The following is a 23,496-nucleotide window of genomic DNA, read 5'->3' as shown; positions in this document are numbered from 1 at the left end:
TCAAAATTCCAGAAAATTCCCAAATAATCCCACAAAATTATTTAGATCTCCTCAAAATCCCTCAGAATTCCAGAAAAATTCTACAAAATTACCTAAATCTCATCAAAATCCTACAAAATTCCACAAAAAATCCACAAAATTCCACACAAATCCCACAAAATTTCCTACATTTTCCCAAAATCCCACGTCTGATGGGTTGACGTTTCAAAAAACAAACACCTAAGGAAGTTGAAGCTGCTGGAGGCTGAGAGGAGTTTTTCCCCTGGCCCATAAGAGGCCATTGCTGAGAAGTGCCAGCAGTCTTGACTCTGTCAAAAATCTCTACAAAATCCCACAAAATTCCACAAAAATCCCACAAAATCATTGAAATATCCTCAAAATTTCCACAAAAATCTAGAAAATTTCCACAAAAATCTAGAAAAATTTCAAAAATTCCATACATTTCCTCAAAATCCCATAAGATTCCATAAAAATCTTACAAAATTCCCTAAACCTCTTCAAAATCCCACAAAATTATTTAAATCTCCCCAAAATCCTGCAAAAATCCAGATGAATCGCACAAAATTCCACAAAAATTCTAAAAAATGCAATACATCTCCTCAAAATTCCAGAAAATTCCAGAATAATCCCACAAAATTATTTAAATCTCCTCAAAATCCCTCAAAATTCCAGAAAAATTCTACAAAATTACCTAAATCTCATCAAAATCCCACCAAATTCCAGAAAAAATCCACAAAATTCCACCAAAATTCCCACAAAATTTCCTACATTTTCCCAAAATGCCACGTCTGATGAGTTGACGTTTCAGAAAACAAAGAGAAGCACCTAAGGAAGTTGAAGCTGCTGGAGGCTGAGAGGAGTTTTTCTCCTGGCCCATAAGAGGCCATTGCTGAGAAGTGCCAGCAGTTTTGACTCTGTCAAAAATCTCCAAAAATCCCACAAAATTCCACAAAAATCCCACAAAATCATTTAAATCTCCTCAAAATTTCCACAAAAATCTAGAAAATTTCCACAAAATTCTAGAAAAATTCCCAAAATTCCATACATTTCCTCAAAATCCCATAAGATTCCACAAAAATCTTACAAAATTCCCTAAACCTCTTCAAAATCCCACAAAATTATTTAAATCTCCCCAAAATCCTGCAAAATTCCCTATGGATCCCACAAAATTCCACAAAACTTCTACAAAATTCCATACATCTCCTCAAAATTCCAGAAAATTCCAGAATAATCCCACAAAATTATTTAAATCTCCTCAAAATCCTCTAGAATTCCAGAAAAATTCTACAAAATTACCTAAATCTCATCAAAATCCCCAAAAATTCCAGAGTAATTCCAGAAACCTCCACAAAAATCCCACAGAATATCCTACATTTTCCCAAAATGCCACGTCTGATGGGTTGACGTTTCAGAAAACAAAGAGAAGCACCTAAGGAAGTTGAAGCTGCTGGAGGCTGAGAGGAGTTTTTCTCCTGGCCCATAAGAGGCCATTGCTGAGAAGTGCCAGCAGTTTTGCCCATTGCAAAGTGCCATCAAGCTGGGAACAGCACTTGAAGCCCTAAGGCCGGCAATTTCTCTTGGCTCTCTTTGCTTTGCGCCTTTTGAAGAGGTAGCAGGGCTCGGCTTCAGCCTCCTTCCCCCCAGGCCAGCCAAGGCCACGGGAGGGGAGCGGGGCTGGCCGCAGCTCTGCGCTTCCCGGGGAGGATGGAGACTGGCAAGTGCCAGGAGCCCCTTCTCAGAGGCTTGGCTGGGCCTTGCACAGCGGGGCTGCCGGGCCAGGCCGCTCCCTGCCTGGCCTGCACTTTGTGCCGCTGCTCAGTTTCACCACAGGCTGCCACTAAAGGCAGGGAAAGATAGCAGCTTGCAGCTTTGTGCTCAGATAATGGCCACACTCCCCACAGCAGCCATGGGGAAAAATCATCTGTGTTCCTGAATGCCAACAATTTCATCCGATTTTACTGGAATTTTGTGGGATTCTCTGGAATTTTGTGGGATTTTGAGGAGACTTGAAGAATTTTATGAGATTTTTCTTAGATTTTGTGGAAATTTGTGGACATTTTGCGGGATATTTCTGGAATTTTGTGGAATTTTGAGAAGATTTAGGGAATTATGTGGGATTTTTCTGGAATTTTTTGGGTATTTTCAGGAATTTTGTGGGATTTAGAGGAGAATTGAAGAATTTTGAGGAATTTTGAGGAAATTTTTGGGTATTTTCAGGAATTTTGTGGGATTTAGAGGAGAATTGAAGAATTTTGAGGGATTTTTCTGGAAATTTTTGGGTATTTTCAGGAATTTTGTGGGATTTAGAGGAGAATTGAAGAATTTTGAGGGATTTTTCTGAAAATTTTGTAGGAATTGGTGGAGATTTTGTGAGATGTTTCGAAAATTTGATAAGTATTTGAGAAGATTTAGGGAATTTTGAGGGATTTTTCAAGAAATCTGTGAGATTTTGAGGGATTTTCAGAATTTTGTGGGTGTTTCTGGAATTTTGTGGGATTTTCAGAAGATCTAGTGAATTTTGTTAGATTAGTCTGGATTTTTTTGATATTTTGAGAAAATTTTAAGAATTCAGTTGGATGTTTCTGAAATTTTTTGGCATTTTTTGTGGGATTTTGAGGATAGTGGAATTTTGTGGGGTTTTTAAAGAATTTTGTGAAATTTTATCTAGACTTGAGGAATTTTAAAGGATTTTTCTTAGATTTTGTGGAAATTTGTGGACAATTTGCAGGATGTTTCTGGAATTTGGTGGGATTTTGAGAAGATTTAGGGAATTTTGTGATGCTTTTACTTGAATTTTGTGGGATTTTGAAAGACTTGAAGAATATTGATTGATTTTTTCTTAGATTTTCTGGAAATTTCTAGTGATTTTGTGGGATGTTTCTGGAATTTGGTCAGGTTTTGAGAACATTTAGGGAATTTTCTGGGATTTTTTCTTTAATTTTGTAGGGCTTTTCAAGAATTTTGTGGGATTTGGAGGAGACTTGAAGAATTTAGTGAGATTTTTCTTAGATTTTGTGGAAATTTGTGGAGATTTTGTGGGCTGTGTCAAGAATTTTGTGGGATTATTCTGGAATTTTGTGGGATTTCGAGAAAATTTAAAGAATTTTCTGGGATGCTTCTGGAATTTGTTGGGGTTTTTTTGGAATTTTGGGAAATTTTCTGGAATTTTGTAAGATTTTGAGGAAATTTGAAAAATTTTGAGGGATGTTTCTTAGATTTTGGGGGAATTGGTGGAGATTTTGTGAGATGTTTCTGGACTTTTTGAGATTTTAAGGAAATTTTAAGAATTCTGTGGTATGTTTCTGGAATTTTGTGGGATTTGTGAAGAGACTTGAAGAATTTTGTGAGACTTTTCTTAGATTTAGTGAGAATTTCTGGGGATTTTGTGGGATTTTTCTGGAATTTTGTGAGATTGTGAGGAAATTTGAAAAAAATTTTGAGGGATTTTTCTTAGATTTTGAGGAATTTTTTGTGGATTTTGTGGGATGTTTATGGAATTTGGTAGAATTTTGAGGGAATTGGTGGAGATTTTGTGAGATATTTCTGGAATTTTTGGTATTTTAAGAAAATTTTAAGAATTCTGTGGTATGTTTCTGGAATTTTGTGGGATTTTTTTGGAATTTTGTGAAATTTTCTGGAATTTTGTAGGATTTTGAGGAAATTTGAAGAATTTGGAGGGATTTTTCTTAGATTTTGAGGGAATTGGTGGAGATTTTGTGAGATTTATGGAGAGTCAGTTTGATGTTTTAGGAATTTTGTGGGATATTGAGTAGATTTTGTGGGATATTTTCAGAATTTTGTGGGATTTTTGTGGGATTTGTGGCATTTTGAGGAGACTTGAAGAATTTTGAGTGATTTTTCTTAGATTTTGCGGAAATCTGTGGGATTTTTCTGGAATTTTGTGGGGCTTTTCAAGAATTTTGTGGAATTTTGAGGAGACTTGAAAAATTTTGAAGGACTTTTCTTAGATTTTCTGGGAGTTGGTTTAGATTTTTTGGGATGTCTCTGGAATTTGGTAGGGTTTTGAGAAGATTTAGGGCATTTTGTGGGAATTTGAGGAGATTTTGTTGTATATTTCAGGAATTTTGTGAAATAATGAGAAGATTTAGTGAATTCTGTGGGATTTTTCTTGAATTTGGTGGTCATTTGAGGACATTTTGTGCGATATTTCTGGAGTTTCGTAAGGTTTTGAGAAGATTTAGTAAATTTTGTGGGATTTTCCTGGAATTTTGTGGGGCTTTTAAGAATTTTGTGGGGTTTTGAGGAGACTTGAAGCATTCTGAGGGATTTTTATAGAATTTTGTGGAAATGTGTGGAGATTTTCTGGGATGTTTCTGGAATTTGGTAGAATTTTGAGAAGATTTAGGGAATATTGTGGGATGTTTCTGGAATTTTGTGGGATATTGAGAAAATTTTAAAAATTTTGTGGGATGTTTTTTGAATTTTTGTGGAGATTTGTGTAGATTTTGTGGGATGTTTCTGGAATTTGGTAGTGTTGTGAGAAGATTTAGGGAATTTTGTGGGATTTTTCTGGAATTTAGTGGGGATTTTAAGGAAATTTGTGGGATTTAGAGGGGACTAGAAGAATTTTGAGGGATTTCTCTGAAATTTTGTAGGAATTGGTGGAGATTTTGTGAGATGTTTCTAAAATTTGATAGGTATTTAGAAAATTTAGGGAATTTTGTGGGATTTACCGGGAATTTTGTGGGGCTTTTCAAGAATTTTGTGGGATTTAGAGGAAATGAAGAATTTTGAGAGATTTTTCTGGAATTTTGTGTACATTTGTGGAGATTTTGTGGGATGTTTCAGGAATTTTGTGGGGAAATGAGGAGATTTATGGAATTTTGTGGGATTTTTCTTGAATTTTGTGTACATTTGTGGAGATTTTGTGAGATGTTTCAGGAATTTGGAAGGGTTTTGAGAAGATTTAGGGAATTTTGAGGGATTTTTCTGGATTTTTGTGTGGCTTTTCAAGAATTTTGAGGGATTTTTCTTAGATTTTGTGAAAATTGGTGGAATTTTTGTGAGATGTTTCTAGAATTTTGAGGGATATTGAAAAGATTTTTCCGAAATTGTGTGGACATTTGTGGACGTTTGTGGACATTTTGTGGGATGTTGCTGGAATTCAGCAGGGTTTTGAGAAGATTTAGGGAACTTTGTGGGATATTTTTTGTACTTTTGCGGGTCTTTTTAAGAATTTTGAGGGTTATTGTGGAAATTTGTGGACATTTTGTGAGAAATTGCAGGAATTTGGTAGGGTTTTGAGAAGATTTCCGGAATTTTGTGCTATTTTTTTAGCATGTTGTGGAATTTTCAGGAGTTTTGTGGGATTTTGAGGAGATTTGAAGAATTTGAGGGATTCTTCTTAGTTTTTGTGGAAATTGGTGGAGATTTTCTGGGATGTTTGTAGAATTTTGTGGATTTTTGTGGAATTTTGTGGGATTTTGATGAGACATTGACATGGTTTTAAAGCTGAAATTAAATAACTACTAGAAAACGTAGTTACTTTTTGCTGTGAGATAGGGATTAGAACAAGAGAAAACAGGCTTAAAACTTCAAAGGAATAAAGAAAGTTTATTAACAAATCTACAAGAATAAGAACACCAGAATAAACCTCCAGAAAACCCCTTTATCCCCCACTACCCAACCATTCTCTTGTTCACATGATAACATAGAGACAAAAAACTTTGGACCTTTGGTGTTTAAAACAGTCCAAATTCTTTCTAGAGTCTTTTCATCAGTCTTTGTAGAGAAACAGAAGTCTTGTTCTGCTGATCTATGGAGTTTCTCACAAGAAAACTATTTCTGTTATAGTTTTCTATTTCTCTGATGCCAGCTGCCTAGAAATCCTGTCAGCAGTTCACTCCTCCCATTTCACATCACTCTGAGGTGTGTATGGGTCAATGAGTCGAGGGATGTCATTTTAAGGATGAGTTATTCAAAGGCAAAAGTTCTCTTCATCTGTCTCTGTGAGCCTCCCTGGAAACAGAAGTTTGCTCTTTGCCTCTCAAGGCCGCAAATCTTCAACTATTTCTTCTCCCCCCTCTGTTCTAGCACTTCACAGTATCACAATTACTCCACCTTTTGCTCAAAATCCACCCTTTGAACACTCCATTCCTCCCAATATACTCTGTCATGAATTAAAGGAGTTTTTTCAGATCACTATTGTCCATCTCCATAGCTTTAACTGAAAAATACTTCAGCTTAATTAATTAAAGCATCTCCTTATTCTCCACCTCTTCTGAAGCTTAATTCTTTTCTTTACTGTCTCTGATAGTTTATAAAGTCTCTTTACATGTTGATTCCTCTCTTTTTCTCTCTCTGGGTAAAAGGATTAATCTGCAAGTCTCATCTGGGTAATGAAAAGGTTAAAATCTTGCCCAGGCTTTGTAGATGGTTGTGTGATCTCTGCCGGAGCAGCGGCTGGAGCTGTGTGCGCTGGAAGATTCTTCATGGCTGCTCTGGAGAGTGTGGTCACTGTCTCAGCCCGCCGCAGCTCAAGAGCTTTTTCTTTCTTTCCTGGGCAGTCTGTGGTGAATTCAGTCGCAGCAAAAAGTGCAGCCGAGCCAGGGAGCGGCCTGGCCCGGCCAGAGCCCGGGGCAAGCCCCGCAGGCCCCATCTCCCGGCCGGGAGCCGCGGCAGGCCCAGCCCAGCCCCTGCCCGGGCCGCATGGGCTGGGCCGGGGACGGGAAGCCAGCTGGAGCTCAGTTACCTTTCACAGCCAGCAAACCAAGAGACAAAGAAATTCCCAGCCTTAGGGCTTAAGCTGCTGTTCACAGCTTGATCTCACTTTGCAGTGCTTAAAACTGCTGTCAATTCTTAGAAATGGCCAGCTGTTGGCGAGGAGACAAACTCCCATCAGCCGCCAGCAGTTTGAACTTCCTTAGGTGTTTCTCTTTGTTTTCTTCAATGCCTTCAAAATGCCTTTTCCTCAAAACCCTACCAAATTCCAGAAACATCCCACAAAATTCCCTACATCTTCTCAAAACCCTACCAAATTCCAGAAACATCCAACTAAATGTCCTCAAATGCCCACAAAATTCAAGAAAAATGCCCTAAAATTCCCTAAATATCCTCTTTATCCCACAAAATTCCTGAAACATCTCACAAAATCTCCACAATTTTCCATAAAATTCCAGAAAAATCTCATAAAATTCTTGAAACATCCCACAAAATTCCCAAAGAATCCCAAAAAATTACCTAAATCTTCTCAAAATCTTTCCAAATTCCAGGGACATCCCACAAAATCTACACAAAAATCCACAAAATTTCAGAAAATTCCCACAAAATTCCCTAAATCTCCTCAAAATCCCACAAAATTCTTGAAAAGCCTTAGACTATTCCAGAAAAAAATCCCTCAAAATTCTTCAAATCTCCTCAAACTCTCCCAAAATCCGATAAAAATACCACAAAATTCCTGCAACATCCCACAAAATGTCTTCCAATTTCCACAAAATCTAAGAAAATACCTCAAAATTCTTCATGTCTCCTCAAAATCCCAGAAAATTACAGAAACATCCCAAGAAATCTCCTCCAATTTCCACAAAATTCCAGAATATCCCACAAAATTGAAGAAAAAATCCCACACTATTCCCTAAATGTTCTGAAAACCCTACCAAATTCCAGAAACATCCCACAAAATCTAAGAAAAATCCCTCAAAATTCTTCCTGTCTCCACAAAATCCAAAACAATTCTTAAAAAATCCCTCAAAATTCAAGTCTCTTTAATATCCCACAAAATTATGAAAAAATCCCCCATAATTCCCTAAATCTTCTCAATACCCCACCAAATTCCAGAAACATCCCACAAAATCTCCTCAAATTTCCACTAAATTCCACAAAAATCTCACAAAATTCAAGAAAAATACCTCAGAATTCCTACAAAATATATTTAGAAAGAAAGATCCCACAAAATTATTTAAATCTGCTCAAAATCCCACAAAATTTCAGAAAAATCCCACAAAATTTGAGTAAAGTCCCACAAAATTATTTAACCTACATTTGCCTTGGCAGTTTTAGATCCTGGCTGCTCTTGCCCCTCTTCTGCTTGCCACCTGAATTTTAGCAGTACAGCTGCAATTGCCTCTTCCAATCACTGCTACCCACTGTGCTTTTGTGATGGGGAACTCAGGATTTTTGTTTCAGGCATCATGAGTAGCAGACATTAAAATGCTCCCAAGTCCCTGAGCACTAAGTCGAGGGGAATTAAAGCCACACAGGTCACATTTGCAGTGCTCAAACACAGCCCTGTTGCTGCTGCTGCTGCTGAAATAGAATCAACTGACAGAGGCCATCACAGAAATTGCCTCTGCAGTGGCAAATAAAATGAAAAAATCCACCAGGAGAAAGAAAAACCAGAACTTCCCAATTCACTTCATTGTTTCTTCTGAGCAGCAGAAGAAAAAGGAACAGGGCACCTTTCAGGCAGTTCCACAAGCTCGGGGTTCTCATTTCCTGGGGAATTGGAGATGCAATTGGCCTTGTTAAAAGGATAAAAGCAAAGGGAATGAATTGGGAATTATTAGGAAAAAATGACCCTTCTTACACACAAAGTTCACCAAGTCATTCCCTGCATTTCTCCTTTTCACAGTCTTTCTGTCATCCACTGAGAGGTCCAGCTTATCATGTTCTGGTGCTTATCATCCACTGATTGTGCTCTTGATTTCTACCACTGCAAGAGATGTAGAATCATCTAAACTGAACACAGAAACAAACTCTCTCTGTCAGCCCATTTTCATGTTCCAGATCACTTTCAACATGTCCATGGGGCTGTTGGAATGATGAGCTCTCCACTGCTGGCTGCAGGCTCTGGAGATTCTTTCTCCACATTCAGCCAGGCTTGTATTCCCTAACAATTCCTGGTACCTCATCATGTTTTCTTTGGCTAGAAGAGTAACGATGAAAACCTTAGCAATGGCACAACTCCCCAGTGCACAAGGAAAAGAAAGAACAAGTTGTCAGGTTCTTCAACCATTTGTCCTGCTTTGCTGCAAGAGTTGTGCTGCACGCACAGTGTGGGGAGCCAAGAGAAGCTGCAGCTGGGGGCACATCTTGTGACAGGAGCTGCACCTCGTTCTTCAGGACAGGTTTTTGGAAAGAACAGATGGGACTGTGGAGAAAATTCTGGGAAAATTGAAACAGCTTTTTAAAGAAATGAAAATAAAATCAAAAGAAACAACCAATATGTTTTTCTCTATTTTTCTCTATTTATTTTTATGTTCCCCTTTTCCATCTTGCACTGTTTCTCCATCCCATTCATTCCAAATGGATCTCACCTCTAAGATTTGAGACTTGGCAAGTTTTAGACACTGTAAAATACCATGAGCTATACCCAGTTTGCCTTGCCCTGTTTTCCTTGGAAAGCAATGCTGGAGACACAAGTGCAGTGCTTGGCTCAGGTACAAATTCTGCATTCAGGGAATGTGCTCAGACAGTGTTTGACGCTCAGCAGGGACAAGGCACAGCAGCAGCCAAGGCCATTGCTGTGTCCCTGTGCAGGAGTCCAGACTCTGGCTCTTGGCTCACCAGGGCAAAGTTCCCGTGTTTGGCCAGGCTCAGGGGCTGCCCGGGGAGCGCGGGGCTCGGCGCGGGGCCGAGCAGGCAACGGACAAACGGACACCGGGACAAACGGCCCCGGTGCTTCAGTTGCAGCGGCAGCAGCGGCAGCAGCGGCAGCAGCGGCAGCAGCGGCAGCAGCGGCAGCAGCGGCAGCAGCGGCAGCAGCGGCAGCAGCGGCAGCAGCGGCAGCAGCGGCAGCAGCGGCAGCAGCGGCAGCAGCGGCAGCAGCGGCAGCAGCGGCAGCAGCGGCAGCAGCGGCAGCCACGGCAAGAAGAGAATTTAGCAATTTTCTGTCTCTCCTCTCCCTCTCCCGCAGTCCCGCATCCTCTCCTGGTCTCCCTTTCCCGGTGCCCCCTCCTCTCCAAGCCTCCCTCTCCCTGTGCCCGGCTGGGCCATGCCCCCAGCCCGCCCCTGGCCCCAGGTGGGGCTGTCCCGTCCCCGTCCCCGTCCCCATCCCTGCCCATCCCGCGGAGGTCTCTTCTTTGCCTGGCTCTGACTGTGCTGGGCGGGCATCAGTGCCTGGGGCTGGGGTGGCATTGCCACCCTTTGGCTCCGCCTGCCCTGCCCTCGGCCCCATCCCCGATGCAGGCTCCGGTTCCGGTTCTGGTTCGGGCCCCAGCCCCGGCTCCTCCCAGGGCCCGCGGAGGACACAGGCGGCGCGGCCGCTGTCGCCGCCTCCGCTGCGGCTTCCCCGGTTCGAGCTCCGCCGCTCAGCGGTGTAGCCGCCGGTCCCGAGCCGCCGCTGTCGCGTTCCAATGAGGGAACGCCTGCGGATGCCCGGCCCGGGGAGGTCGGGGAGCGCTCGGGGGCCATTCCTGGCCCCGAGCCGAGCGCTGACGGCAGCGTCTCTTCCCCAGGGAAGGCGCAGCAGGCCCTGCAGCAGCACTACAGGATCGACTCGCTGCTGGGCCGCGGTGGCTTCGGCAGAGTTTTCACGGCCACGAGGCTCTCGGACGAACTCCCGGTGAGCAGTGGGGCCGGTGGTGGGCCGAGGAGGAGGAGAGGGCAGACGAGGAGGAGGGAGCAGAGGAGTAGGATGGAGCTGGATGTGGTGGGCGGCGACCTGAATCCGCTGTTCCTTTTGGCTTGCAGGTGGCCATCAAAAAGGTGCCACGGAACCGCGTCCGGCAATGGGGCGAGCTGGTGAGTGAGCGGGGCCAGCGGCAGAAGCTGGGGAGTGCCAGGCGGGGATGAGCTGGGGCCTGGAAGGGTGGGAGCCGCTAGGACACATGGAGGGAGAGCGGGAATGGGGCCAGTGGAGGGTGCAGAGCATCCCGGGCTGGCTGAGAGCTTCCCAAGCCCTGGCACGGCCTCAGCCCCACTGACGGCACCGTGCTCCTCCCGCAGCCCGACGGCACCAGCACACCTCTGGAGATAGTGCTGCTGGACAAGGTGTCCACAGGCTTCCCCGGTGTGGTGCAGCTGCTGGAGTGGTTTGAGCTCCCCAACGCCATCGTGATGGTGCTGGAGCACCCGGAGCGGTGTCAGGACCTGCAACATTTCATTCATGCACAGAGGTTCCTCTCTGAGGCATCTAAAATCCCTGCAGTCTCTGCCCTTGAGACCAGACCACAATCCCTGTCGAGGAGCCTCCTGTCCTTGTGGCAGGAGCCCTCAAGACCCAAGTGCAGGACTCGCTGTCTTGCAGTCTTGCCAGGACTTGAGTCTTGCAGGTGCCTTCGAGGCACGACTGCAGGACTTGCTGACTCCGAGCTTTTCCGAGCCATCTCTCCTGAAAGTAGCCATAAATCCAGTCACTGCCATGGAGCAGCGACCCCCAAGAGTGCCCAAGTTGGCCTGGCTTGCGGAGGAGGAAGAAGGCGGCCGTGGAGCTGTCCTGGCACAGGAGTCTGGAGAGGTGCAGGAGTTCCAGGCACCACAGGAGAGTGAGTTGCAGAGCTCGGCCTTAGGGCTAGTGCCTGTTGCCAGCTTGGCCCCATCCCATTACATGCCATGCCATCCCATCCCCTGGTGCTGTTCCTATGGAAAGGATGGGAGAGTACGAAAGAAGATATGGAGCAGTGACCCCCAAGAGTGCCCAAGCTGACCTGGGTGGATGAGGAGGAGGAGGTCGAGGAAGAAGGCCCTGGAGCTGCCCCAGCACCAGAGACCGAAGAGGTGCAGCAGTTGCAGCCGCTGGAGGAGGGTGAGTGGCAGAGCTGGGCCACAGGGCTGGTGCCTGTGGCCATCTTGGCCCCATCCCATCCCATTGCATCCCATCTCATCCCATCCCACACTGTCCTGTGGACACACACCCATGGACAGCACAAAAAAGGGGCTGGGGCTGCCCCCGCAGCAGTGGCCGTGCTGCATCCCCTGGGGCATCCCGGGACTGTCCCTGCCTGGGGAACGCAGGGCTGGGCTGTGCTCTCCGGCCTCTCCCGCAGCCCCTCAGCTCTGGCTGCTCTTTGCCAGATGCAGCCATGGACGGCACACAAGAGCAGGACACCGCCCGTGGCCGCTTCCGCAGAGCAGCGCAGGTACCTGCAGCCATCCCCACCTGCGCTGGGCCTGCTGGCACTGCTCAGCCCAGCACCGCACTTGGAGCACTCCATGCAACTTCCCTGCCTTCCTGCCCTTCTCCTACAGTTTCTTTACCAATACATCAAGAGAATTGGCAAGGAAGACACCAGACCTATGGACACTGAGGTCAAAGCATCCTCAGAGGTCTTGGTAGAACAGAGCAGCGCTGCCCAGCTGGATCTGCTTGTAGAGACGGCTCTTTTCAATCCAGAGCAAGTAAGCAGCCTGTGGCCAGCCTTTGATCCTCCAGCAATTGCTTGGCTTTCCCAAGCCACGCCTGCTGCTCACTTGAAGCTTTTGAGGCCATGGCAGCGTGCTGGAAGAGAAGCACTTGTCTGGGGAAGAAGCTGGGCACATTGCTGACTCCCTCTGCTAGCATTCCAAGTCTCCCTGTGCCTTCTCCAGGTGCCCGGCGTGGTGAGGTACATCCACCAGTGGCTCATGGCCAATGAGGCTGCTGAGCACAGGATGGACTGGGCCCTGATGCAAGTGGCCGAGGCAGAGCCCGATGATGTGGCCATCACTCTCCTGCGGGTGGCCCCAACGTGTGACAGGTATGGGGCCCAGCTGCCCCAAGGCCTCAGGGCTCCCCAGCCCATCACCCTGTACAGCCCGGCCCAGGGCTGTGAGCAACACAGACTTGCAGGGCCCTCTGGCTGCTCCCTTTGCCAGCCCTGCTACAAAGTCGGCCCCCGAGCCTGCTGCCGTGCTGCCAGCCTGCCCCTCAGGGGCCTGTCCCCACAGGGCTGGGCTGCCTGGCTGCTGCTGCCGCTCAGGGCCAGTGGGCACAGGCAGAGCTGGCGGCCAGCTCAGCTCCCCGCTGCTGCCCAGCCCACGGTGCTGTGTCTGACCCCGCAGAGCTGCTATGGCCATGTGGACGACCATCTTGCTCTCGCCCTGGATTTCAGAGGAAGTGACACCGCTCCTCATCAATGTGGTGGGGAGCTGGCCGCAGAAAAACCTGGGCACCTCTGATGGGGACAAGACGGCTGTCTTTTCCCTGACTGTGAGTTTCTGGAGCTGGCCTTTGCTCACCGCAAGGCCGGCCGCCTCTCCAGCAGCTCTGTTGCCTCCTTCCCCCACTGCATCTCCCTGCTTCAGGCACTGGCCACAAACCTGGCCTAGGGGCAGCTTCAGGGCCACCAGGCCCGCTGCTCCCCCTGCGCCTGCCCCGGCCTCTCCCTGCCACGCTCAGGCCCCGCCACACGGACGCCCCGGCACTGAGCGCTGTCTCGGGCTGCTTTGTCCTCTGCAGGCAACTCTGGTGATGTGGAAGATCCTCCAGGGGCCCTGTTGCCCACAGATCCTCACAGTCTATTTCCCCCGCCTCTTTGTGCATCTGCTCTTCCAAACGTACTTCAGTACTTTGTATATGACAGAGGACGTCCATACATTCTGGAAGGAATGCCAGGAGCAACACGGCCTCTCCACCAGCCCCAACAGGTGCTCCATGCCACTCCCCCTGTCCCTGCCACTTCCCCAGCCTCAGAGCCAGCGCTCCCAGCGTCACCTGGGCTTTGCTGTGCACACAGGTTTGCAGTGCAGACCCTGAAGGCCCTGCTCTGCAGTCTCCACTTGGAGCATGTGGTGGTGGCAATGGAACGCAAGCGTGGCTGGGACACGCTGCTCTGTGCTGACACCCACCACTATGCCGTGGGTCTGCTGGCCAGGTGAGCCCCCTTCTCCCCACTGCCTCTGACATTTGTGCCCCCTGCCCGGGATGCCCCCCCACAGTCCCCGTGGCCATGGGCCTGAGGGCCTCGTCAGCGAGGGATGGCCAAGGAGACTGCAAAAGGCTGTGAGAGGAGGGTGCCCAGGAGCAGGCACATCTCACGGGCCCACATCCCCTCACAGAGTGCTGGGGCAATATGACAACTGTGTCCATCAGTTCTGGGAAAGGTTTTTCACACCCTTGCTGAGACTCTTTCTGCCATTTTCTGCCTTCCAGGGTAATGCGCCGTGCATCCATCCGCTTGTGCAAAAGCATCTTAAGCTACCTGCTTGAGGTGCTCAGCAAACCGTTGCCACACTGGGATGTCTCTGCCATGGCATTCCTTGTGGAGGTGAGCCTGATGGCCAGCACTACCTCGCTCAGCTCCCTGCCAGCCCTGTCCCCTGGCATAGCCACAGCTGCCTGGGACGGCACTCGCACCCTGTGCTGCTGCCTGGGCCCAGCCCTGCGCACTTCCAGGCTCCTGCCGGCCAGCTCCCCTCTCACTGCCCTGTGCCTTTCAGCTCCTAGATTGCCTGGACTTGAGTGACTGTGGTGACAGCCTAATGGATATCTTGTATAAGTACCTGTGGTACAACTCCACAGAGATGCATCACCAGGTTCTCAGGGCTCTCCTCCTGCTAAAGGACCATCCCTCCATGGTGAGAAGGGGGCAGCAGCCGAAGCCGTGTGGGCAGCATGAGGCTGGGCAATGCTGTCCCTTGGCCTTGGCTGGCCTTTGCCTTGGGCACTGAGGCAGCTCCTCCCAGCTCTCCTGCCTCCTGCTTCAGCTGCCCGAGTGCTTTGGGACAGCCCTTTGGCCTCTGGGCCCTGCGGCAGCTGCCCGGGCTTTCACACCCTTGTGTTCTGCACAGGCCGAAAGAATTCAGAGCCTGACAGGAAGACTAGTGCACCTCCTGTGGGACTTGGACAGTGACGTGGCCAGGATGAGCATTGCTCTCCTGAGCTATATTTTCCTGGATGAAGACACCCCAATATCCTGGCGCAGGGCCCTGCAGCTGGCTGAGCCGCTCCTGAAACTCCTGGACAATGTAAGGCTCTGTGCCCCAGCCACGGCCACTGCCTGCTGCCCGGACACTTTGTGCCCTGTGCATTTGCAGGCCTGCGCCAATGTGGGCCACAAGAAGCCAATGATGAGGTAATTTTTCCTTCCTTCCTTTCATACAGCCCCATAGCCAGGTGCAGCTGCTCTCCATGTCTCTCCTTCGAAGAGTGATGTCTTCGGCAGAAGAAGAAGGAAGAAAGCCCCTGAAGGAACGAGTGTACCAGAGCCTGCTCCCACTCTTTTTCCACTGCCAAGATGAGAATCGGCATGTGGCAGAGGTGAAGACACCTAAGCTGCTGCTGCGCCTTGGCAGGGGGCTCAGCTGCCTCCTGCCCTGACGCAGGCTTGCAGGCTGCAGCCTCCTCCAGCCCTTGGCACTGGGACACTCCTGTGCCCTGCCTTGTGGGGCCATTTGCGGCTCTCTGCTGCTCCCCAGGCCTCTCGGACAACGCTCCTTCGCGCGGCTCACTTCCTGAAGAGGCCAGACCTCTCTGGCTGTCAGGAAGGAGAAGCTGTGGAAGTTTGCCAGGCTCGTGGTAAGGACAGCCTGGAAGTCCCAGCCTCAGGCTAGAGAAGCCCCCTGGCCCCGGTGCTCAGTGTGTGGGGCTGGCAGCTGTGCCTCTGCCCACTGCTGCTCCCGGGGGCCGCACGGCTTCTTCTCCAGCCCCTTGTGGCCCCGAGCCGGGTGCCGATGGAGCCCCGGCCCAGCGGGGCTGCGGGCCGGGCCGGCACCGCGGCTCCCCGGGCAGCAGCCGGCCCTCTGCCCCCTCCAGAGCCCGGCGCCAGCGGCTGCTGGCCGGGCCTCAGGGCTGGCCGGGCACGGGAGGCCGGGGCTGGCCGCAGGCAGCAGCGCCCGGCCGAGGGACAGAGCCCGCGCCAACCCTTCCCTCCTGCCGCTCTCTCCAGCTGGCCGACCACAGGATCCCCTTGGCCGAGCACATGCGCCGGGCCCTGCAGTACCTGCAGGACCCACAGGAGACCCTGCGAGCGGCGGCCATCAGGGTCATCGGTGAGTCCCGAGCCCGGGCTCCCTCCCCGCCCCGCCGCAGCTCGGCCCCAGCCCCGGCTGCTGCCCCGGCAGCGGCACCCGGGCGCGGCGCCCTGGAGCCCCGGCTGCCCTCGGGGCTGCTGCTGCCGGCCTCTGGCAGCCGTGCCCTTGGGCTGGGTCAGGATGCGGCAAGGGCCCGGGCTGAGCCCTGCCGGGGCAGGAGGCCGTGTGGCCACAGGGCTGGCAGCGCCGCTGGTAGGGAGCTGTGCTGCTGGGACCCTGACAGGCTCTGTGTTCTCAGGGATGGCCGGGGAGCAGCTGAGGGGGCAGCAGGCAGAGCTCCAGGTGTTGTGCAGAGGTGAGCCACGGCAGCAGGCTGACAGTGTTGGCTGTCGGGGGCAGCTGCAAGCCCTGGCCAGGCTGTGGAGGGCTCTGCTCCCTGTCCCGATGAGGGGCGGCGTGGGCAGAGCACAGTGAGATTTCAGGGCCACGTGGGGCATTTGTGGCCAGCAGCTTCGGGCTGACCCCCTTGGTCCCTGCTCCCTCCTGGCCAAGGCAAGAGCCGGCTGGCATGGCCCTGGCAGGGGGCTCTTGCTGGGCCCCCACAGCTCTGGGGTCTGACCGTGGCTCTGTTTGTCTCTCTTGCAGCCCTCGAACGCCTGACGGAGGACAGAAGCGGTGCCGTGTCAGACCTGGCACTTGAGACGCTGTATGTCCTCCGGGCCATCCAGAGTGCCCGATATTCCATCCTGCAGAGGATGCAAGATCAAATCCTCAGGGCATGGAGGACACGGCCTCGTCTGTCGGGCCTGGGCTGGCTGCGCTGCTGGAGGTGTGCTCAGCGCTGACCTGAGAGGCTCTGTCTTCTGGGGCCACATGGGCCAGCCAGGATTTTTTATTTCATAAGGGTTGTTATTTTCCTTTTTTCTCTTCTTTTTACTATGTAAATAATATAGGATATGTTAGGGCTGAGAGGCTCTGTCTTCTGGGGCCACATGGGCCATCTGTTATTTTTTGTTTCATAGAGATTGTTCTTTTCTTCGTTTCGTTTCCATCTAGTATGTAAATAATATAGGATATGTTATAAACCACAAGAGTCCCAAGACCTTTCTTTTGCTGCCCAGGGTGTGCGGGGCATAGGGGAAGAGAGGCAAAAGGGTTCTTGTGTTCAGCAACCTGCCGGGGCGTGCAGTGGTGCAGGGGAAATGGCCAGAAGCCCCTTGGCCTTTGGTGGTTATGCTGAAGCCACAAGCCCTGTGGCAGGCAGGAAGCGCCATCTGTGTCCTGCTGCCCGTGTGTTGCTGCCGTGATGGCTGAGGAGCTGCTGGAGCTCCTGTGGGGCTGCGGCGCTGCTGCCGGGCCAGGCTGGGGGAGCCCCTGAGGGCACGGGGTGCTGGGAGGCCGTGAAGGGATGAGGGGCTGCGGAGGCCCAGACGGGACAAGGCAGTGGGAAGGCACGAGGGGGATGTGTGAGGGAGTGGGTGGCAGGAGGTTCCAAGGGGACAGAAGGCCCTGGAGGAGCCGGGGTGGTGGGAAGCCCTGAGGAATTGGGTGTCAGAGGCCATAAGCAGCCCCCATGCAGCCGCCTGGTCCCTGACACCCAGCTGCTCTGGTGCTTCCCCAAAATGTCCCCCAGGCCTGCAGCAGAAGGCCTGGAGGCTGGGACACCACCCCAGCGGGAGGGTGGGGACAGCCCAAGGTGCCCAGGCTGAACTAGCTGGGGACATGGAGGGCAGGGGGTGCTGCCAGGCCATGGCCACTGGGTGCCTCCAGGAAGGGGCAGTGGGCAGAGGCAGGGCTGGTGGCCAGCCCGGGCCCTCGCGGCTGCCCAGGCCACGCTGCTGTGACCGAGGCCCCCCTGACACAGAGCTCGGGGCCCACAGAGCTGCTGTCACCATGGGGAGGGTGGCGATGTCTCCTCCGGCAGGGCTGCCCAGTGGCTGCTGCCCAAGCGGCTCTGGAGCCCACAGAAACAGCAGCAGAGTGTGCCCAGGAACAGCAGCAGCCCCAACGTCGGCACCTGCGCACTGAGGCGTCCGCAGCAGCCGGGTCCTAAACAGGGGGAGGCTGTGGGCACAATTGCCTTTGCTTTGGCAAAAGGCTTCAGCAGAGTTGGCCACAATGGCTTTCTCTTCACTTGCAGCCTCACAGCAACACTTGCCAGCTTCAGCTGCAGCCTGTGCCTGTGACTGACTTGGATGGCCGTGCTTGAGGGCGAGCTCGCCTTCCACACTCAGGTGTCCCAAGGCAGAGGCATTGGCACCATCCTGAGAAAGAGAGAGAGAGAGAGAGAGAGAGTCTGATGGGGCAGGAGCCCTTTGCTGCAGCTGCCCTCCTTCTGTTCTGTCCAGGCACCTTAAAGACACATGAAACCAAATCCTGGACTTGCTTGGAACAAAGGAAGAAGCAGGATGCACTGAAAAAAAGCAGGGACTTACACGGCTCAGTTTTGCTCTCCACTTGGGCAATCCCAGAATCCCTGAGCACTTGGTGTTGCAAAGTATCATCAACATCATCCAGTCTCCAAGCACCCTGCAATGGGCACAGGTGGTGTGCAGGCACAGGTGTCACTAGAATTGGGAGAACACTTTTCCATGTTAACCTTTTCCTCTCCTAGATTTCAAGCAGAGATGAAAAAATCATCTGGTGAATGACAGGTGAATAGTGTAGCTCACAGAACTAGGAGTAGGAGTCTCCAGTGGCCCATGGTGTGTCCATTCAACCATTGTTAGATTGTCCAGTTGGAGCTCAGCGCGGTGCAGCCCGGGCACAGGCACCAGGCTGGTCCATTTCAGCATCCCAAAGTCTTGGTGGCTCCCTGTGCACCCATTGCCTCCTGAATCCATTCTTGAATTCCCAGTTACTGCTGTGCAGGACATGAGAACACAGGAACAGCTTGTTTGGCTCATTCTTGCCTTTGCTGCTCCTGCCTAAAGGAATCATCAGGACTATATGCTGATGGAATGGGATCGCCGAACAGCAGGGACTTTGTAGAGTCTAAAACTAAAACCTTGTCTGACTGTTCAGACACTCTAAAATCCAGGGTGAGAATGACAGCTTTGGTATGGAAGAATCCTAGAAATCTTGACTTGTGATTTTTCTAGTCAAGGATTTGAATGCCAATGTGGAAACTACGAAAGTATTCAAACTTGTTTTCATTGGCAACCCTTTTGAAATGGCATCAGCAGAGCTCCAGGGGACAGGGTATGACAGTGGGGACAGTACTTGGCAGCTCATGGCTTCAGATGTGGGAGGTAAATATTTTGCCTAGGTACACATTTATGTTCAAGTTTTCCCATGGTTTGGATTGACTCGTCATTGCAGGTAACTTTAATCAATGCAAAAGGATGTAAAAGCAGAGTTTCTGGAGAATGTGCACTAGGGAGGAAATAGGGAGAAAACATTGAACACAGCCAGCAGGCTCTGGAAAAATTGATAAAAATTAAAATTAAAAATAGATGTAGCTCTCTGACTGTTCAGGCAAGACTCTTTGTGTCTGGAGGTGATCGTAAGATGCTTTAAAATCTTAGGAAATTCGGGAACTCAGAAAGAAAGTTAGGCTTGACAAGCCCTGGGAAAAGTAGGCCCTGGAAATGTTAGGCCTTGTGCTCGCTAAAGATCATGTGAAACTGCACCTGTGTAATCAATATATGATAAATGATAGAATTGTTAGATGTGATTAGATATAATTATTGTTTAAAGAACATGAGGAACAATGTTAGGGGGCTGAGGTGGGATCACGAGAAATCCATGCTTGGGTAAAAACAATGCATACAATAGAACAATGTAAGTTTAATAATTAATATCTAAGTTGTATAACGATAGAGTATAAAACATGTTCAACTCAAAAACAAATCGGGTCAGATTTGGGTCTGTGTACCCCTGACACCCAGAGCTCTTCAATAAAGCACCTGCATATAATCATTGTGTGATGATGTGTGTTCCTGAACTCTAACATTTTGGTGACCCAGATGGGACCTTGTGAGTGCTGCTGAGCGAGCTCGCGACCCGATCCTGCTCCAGCCGGCACCGAGGGATTCTCGGGGAGCCCATCGGCCGCGACCGTCTGCGCTGCTCACAGCGTCCCCAGGAGAAGAGGTAAGGTGCTTTCACTTTGGTTTGGGTGCCTGCCAATAAGACGCAGCAAAAGCTGCGCTTGGTTGGGCTAAAGGAATTCCTGTTGGGATTGCCTGGGCGCCGTCTGTCAGACGACTGCGAAAGCGTTGCAGGTTCGGCATTTGTGGTGTATTGTAGTTGTGACATGGAGAAGCTTAAAGGGGTTTTGGGCAGCAATGCTCTCATAGCAGGTACTTCTTCTTTGGGGTGCTTATTAGCACATTGGAAACAAGGTCACTTAGGGGAAGAATTACATAAGGCTGAATTGATTTTGGTGAGATCTCCCCATGGAAAAAGACCCCTGTGACACTGTCTCACCTGTTGGTAGCTATAACCTCTCTCTTTCTTTACTTTGTTTTCTTTCTCCTCTCTCTCTCTCTCTCCCCCCCTCCTCTATCACATAATCCTTGTTATCACTAAAATAAATGTACATTATTGCTGTTGTGATTTAAACTGAAATCCCTTGTGTCCGTTTTGCCCTCTGAGATCAAACAAACTTCTCGCGACTCCCACTGGCGTTAGCGAATCGTGACATTTAAACTGGAGTCACGGGCAGGATTTCTGACAGACAGAAGGGGCTGCAGGTTTGTTGTGCAGTCTGTATTAGGGGAAAGATGTTTTGCTCCAGCCGCACCCAGCCCGACACTCCCAAGAGAGTGAGCGGTGTCTAGAAAGCAAGGGGGGCAACTCGAATTTCCCACAAACTGCACACGCCGAGGTGAAAAGCACCCCACACTCACTTGAGGGCTCTGTCTGCAGAATTTCACAAAAGATCTCTTAGTGCAAAAGGGTGGGAATGTTTTTGTTGTTGTTGTGTGTGTGAATTTTGAGTGCTTGGTGTAGCAAAGAGACAATCAGAATTTTAAACTGAAAGAGTGCCTCCCAAGCAGATTTGGTCTTTTTACCCACACAGGGAAGCAAAAAGCAGTGTGTGTGTGTGTGTGGGTGTGTGTGTGTGTGTGTGTGTATAATTGAAGTTTATACCTCCCTGTAGTGGTTTTCCCTTTGTAAAAATGACTGAAAAGGGCAGTGCAGAAGTTAAAGCTGCATTTTATGCTCTGTTAGCAAAACACAATGCCAGACTTTCTCCGGGAGGGGAAAAGTGGGCGCTTAGTTCCTGGTTTAATTTGGAAAATGTGATTGATAGAGTGTGTTCTTTACAAGATGAAAAAAAATTTAAACTGGGCAAAAATCAAACTCTACTCTGCTCAGTTTTGGGAGCTTGTTTTACAGCAGCTCCAAAAACTGGCTTTAAGCAAAGAAGTGAGGAAAGAACTAGAATAGACTCCTTCTAAAACCTAGTTGAAATTTTGCAAAAACAATTCAATGAAGAAAAGAGTAAGATCAATCTGTTGCGAGCAGCCCTCCAGGATGAAAATTCAAAAATGCTGACTCGCTAAAAGAAACAGAAGAGAGGGAAACCCCTCTCCTGAATCAAATTTACCCTCCAAAAGAGCTAATTCATTCCAGTAGAAATGATGGACCTGTAAAAATGGCAGAAGAAAAATCAGAGAAAGCAAAGGTGTTAGATGCATTGGTTCTCTTAAGGAAAACCCAGACAAGAGAAAAGAAATCTCTCACTGCCAGTATTGGTGGTCACTGGAGATAAAGAAGGGGGTCCCCAGCAAGGTAATAGATGGCTTCTCACTTCAAAGTTGAGTGAAGTTGTTTCTAATTGGCACTGTCCCAAGTTCATTGTATGGAATGCCCCATTGGATAACCCAGCACAGCTCCACAGGCTCTGGGCTGTGAGCCAAAGCCGTCTCCTTCTCAGCTTCTGGGAGTGGAGCCCAAAGAGCCTCAGAATCAGGGAAACTGGGAACTCTGCCTCTCCTGGGTGAGCAGAGAGGCAGAGGTTGCTTTTATTTCAAATGCTCACTAGAGATAACAAAACTGGACACATACTGATTACAGCAATAGTGTGTAGAGAATATTTGAACAGAAGGTGGGCATGATATTTTAGTAAAGGCCTGTCTTCACAAACCAGCCTTTGGTATAAGTTGTGATATTGAAGGCTCATGTCCTTGAAACTTTCCTGAAGCAGAGAGAATGAAGCAAAACAATATCCTTGTGTATAAGAGAAAAAATGTAAACCTGTGTGGATTAACCAAGAGTAACTTGCTTAGCCCGGGGACCCTGTAAAACCCTATAAAAGTGTGCTAAAGATAGAAATAAACTATGTTCTCCATACTTCTGTGAAGACTAGGCTGAATAGTCTGAGCTGTTTCTCCATAATAGTGGGTCCTATACATCCACTTTTTACTTTTGTAGTTAACACTGGAGCCCAAATTTCTGTGTTGACCAATAAGGACTGGTGCAGGATTTGAGAACAATAAATGGAACAACTAAAGATATTTACCCAGTGGTAGCTAATCCTTGCACATTGTTAACATCTATAAAAGAGAAATAGAAATGGTTTACTGTACTTGATTTAAAAGATTCCTTTTTCTGCATACCCCTTGAGAAAGAAAGCAGGAAACTGTTTGTCTTTGAATGGGAAAATCCAGAAAATAGAAGGAAAACTCAGCTCACTTGGACACGACTTCCACAAGGATACAAGAACAGTCCAACCCTATTTGGAAGCCAGCTGGGGAAGGAGCTGGAGATTTGGACCGAGAACGGGCAAGTACTGAGAAAACAATACCTGCTGTTACAGTATGTTGATGATATACTGATAGCTACAGAAGAGAAAACAACCTGCATAAAGGTACCAATTGAAATTTGAAATCTGCTGGGAATGGGAGGATATAAGGAGTCTAAAGAAAAGGCACAAATTGCCTGGCAGAGTGTGATTTCCCTGGGATGTGAAATCTCACCAGGGCAATGTAAGCTGGGTACTAATTGTATTCAAGCTATTTGTGCTATTCCAGAACCCCAGAACGTGCATGAGCTGCGAGTCTTCCTTGGGATGACAGGGTGGTGCTGCCTGTGGATCATGGACTATGGACTGATTGCAAAAGCCCTGGATGAGGGGGATGAGTGCTGCGGAAAGAAAGAAGACTGCTGTCTTCTCAAGGCACACACATTAAACATCAAGATGCAGTCCTGCAATTGATAAAAGCAATACAAAAACCTGAACAAGTAGCAATTATTCACTGCAAAGGACACCAATCAGGAAACTCCAAAATTTGTGAAGAAAATGGAAAAGCAGACTGGACAGCTCGACAGATTGCTCGAGAAGTGCAAAGAACAATGGCATTGATATCTTTAAAAGTTAATGTATCTCAATTTAATTTGCCTCCAAAACAAAAATATTCAATAGGAGATGAGAAATTGGGGCATTTGCTAAATGTTTTGAGTTTTGAGACAATTTAGGGAATTTTGTGGGATTTTAATGAAATTTTGTGGGAAATTGAGATTTAGGGAATTTCGTGTGATTTTTCTGGAATTTTGTGGACCTTTGTGTAGATTTTGTGGGATGTTTCTGGAATTTGTTAAGGTTTTGATGAGATTTAGAGAATTTTGTGGGATTTTTCATGAATTTTTTTTATATTTGAGGACATTTTGTAGGATGTTGCTGGAGTTTGGTAGGGT

At 48.7% G+C, this 23,496-nt stretch overlaps 1 protein-coding gene and 1 long non-coding RNA gene across 2 annotated transcripts; both read left to right on the top strand.

Annotated features, from left to right (window-relative positions):
- Positions 1 to 11,566: 11,566 nt before the first annotated feature.
- LOC147646480 (uncharacterized) lies at positions 11,567 to 12,290 on the top strand. Its single transcript, XR_015281866.1, has 3 exons — positions 11,567 to 11,704; positions 11,974 to 12,038; positions 12,148 to 12,290. It is a non-coding gene; the product is annotated as an uncharacterized LOC147646480 (long non-coding RNA).
- Positions 12,291 to 13,432: 1,142 nt separating this feature from the next.
- LOC147646479 (maestro heat-like repeat-containing protein family member 7) lies at positions 13,433 to 15,150 on the top strand. The gene is made up of 5 exons (XM_086873386.1): positions 13,433 to 13,524; positions 13,614 to 13,751; positions 14,030 to 14,144; positions 14,317 to 14,375; positions 15,135 to 15,150. Exons 1-5 carry the CDS (start codon positions 13,454 to 13,456, stop codon positions 15,148 to 15,150), a joined length of 399 nt encoding a protein of 132 aa, XP_086729512.1. The 5' UTR covers positions 13,433 to 13,453.
- The last annotated feature ends 8,346 nt before the right edge of the window (positions 15,151 to 23,496 follow it).

This window comes from Cyanistes caeruleus, unplaced genomic scaffold (assembly GCF_971803275.1).
Source record: "Cyanistes caeruleus unplaced genomic scaffold, bCyaCae1.hap1.1 HAP1_SCAFFOLD_96, whole genome shotgun sequence".
Taxonomy (NCBI): Eukaryota; Metazoa; Chordata; class Aves; order Passeriformes; family Paridae; genus Cyanistes; species Cyanistes caeruleus.
The sequence above is the reverse complement of the archived record's forward strand: the minus strand, read 5'-3'. Positions and strand labels throughout refer to the sequence as shown.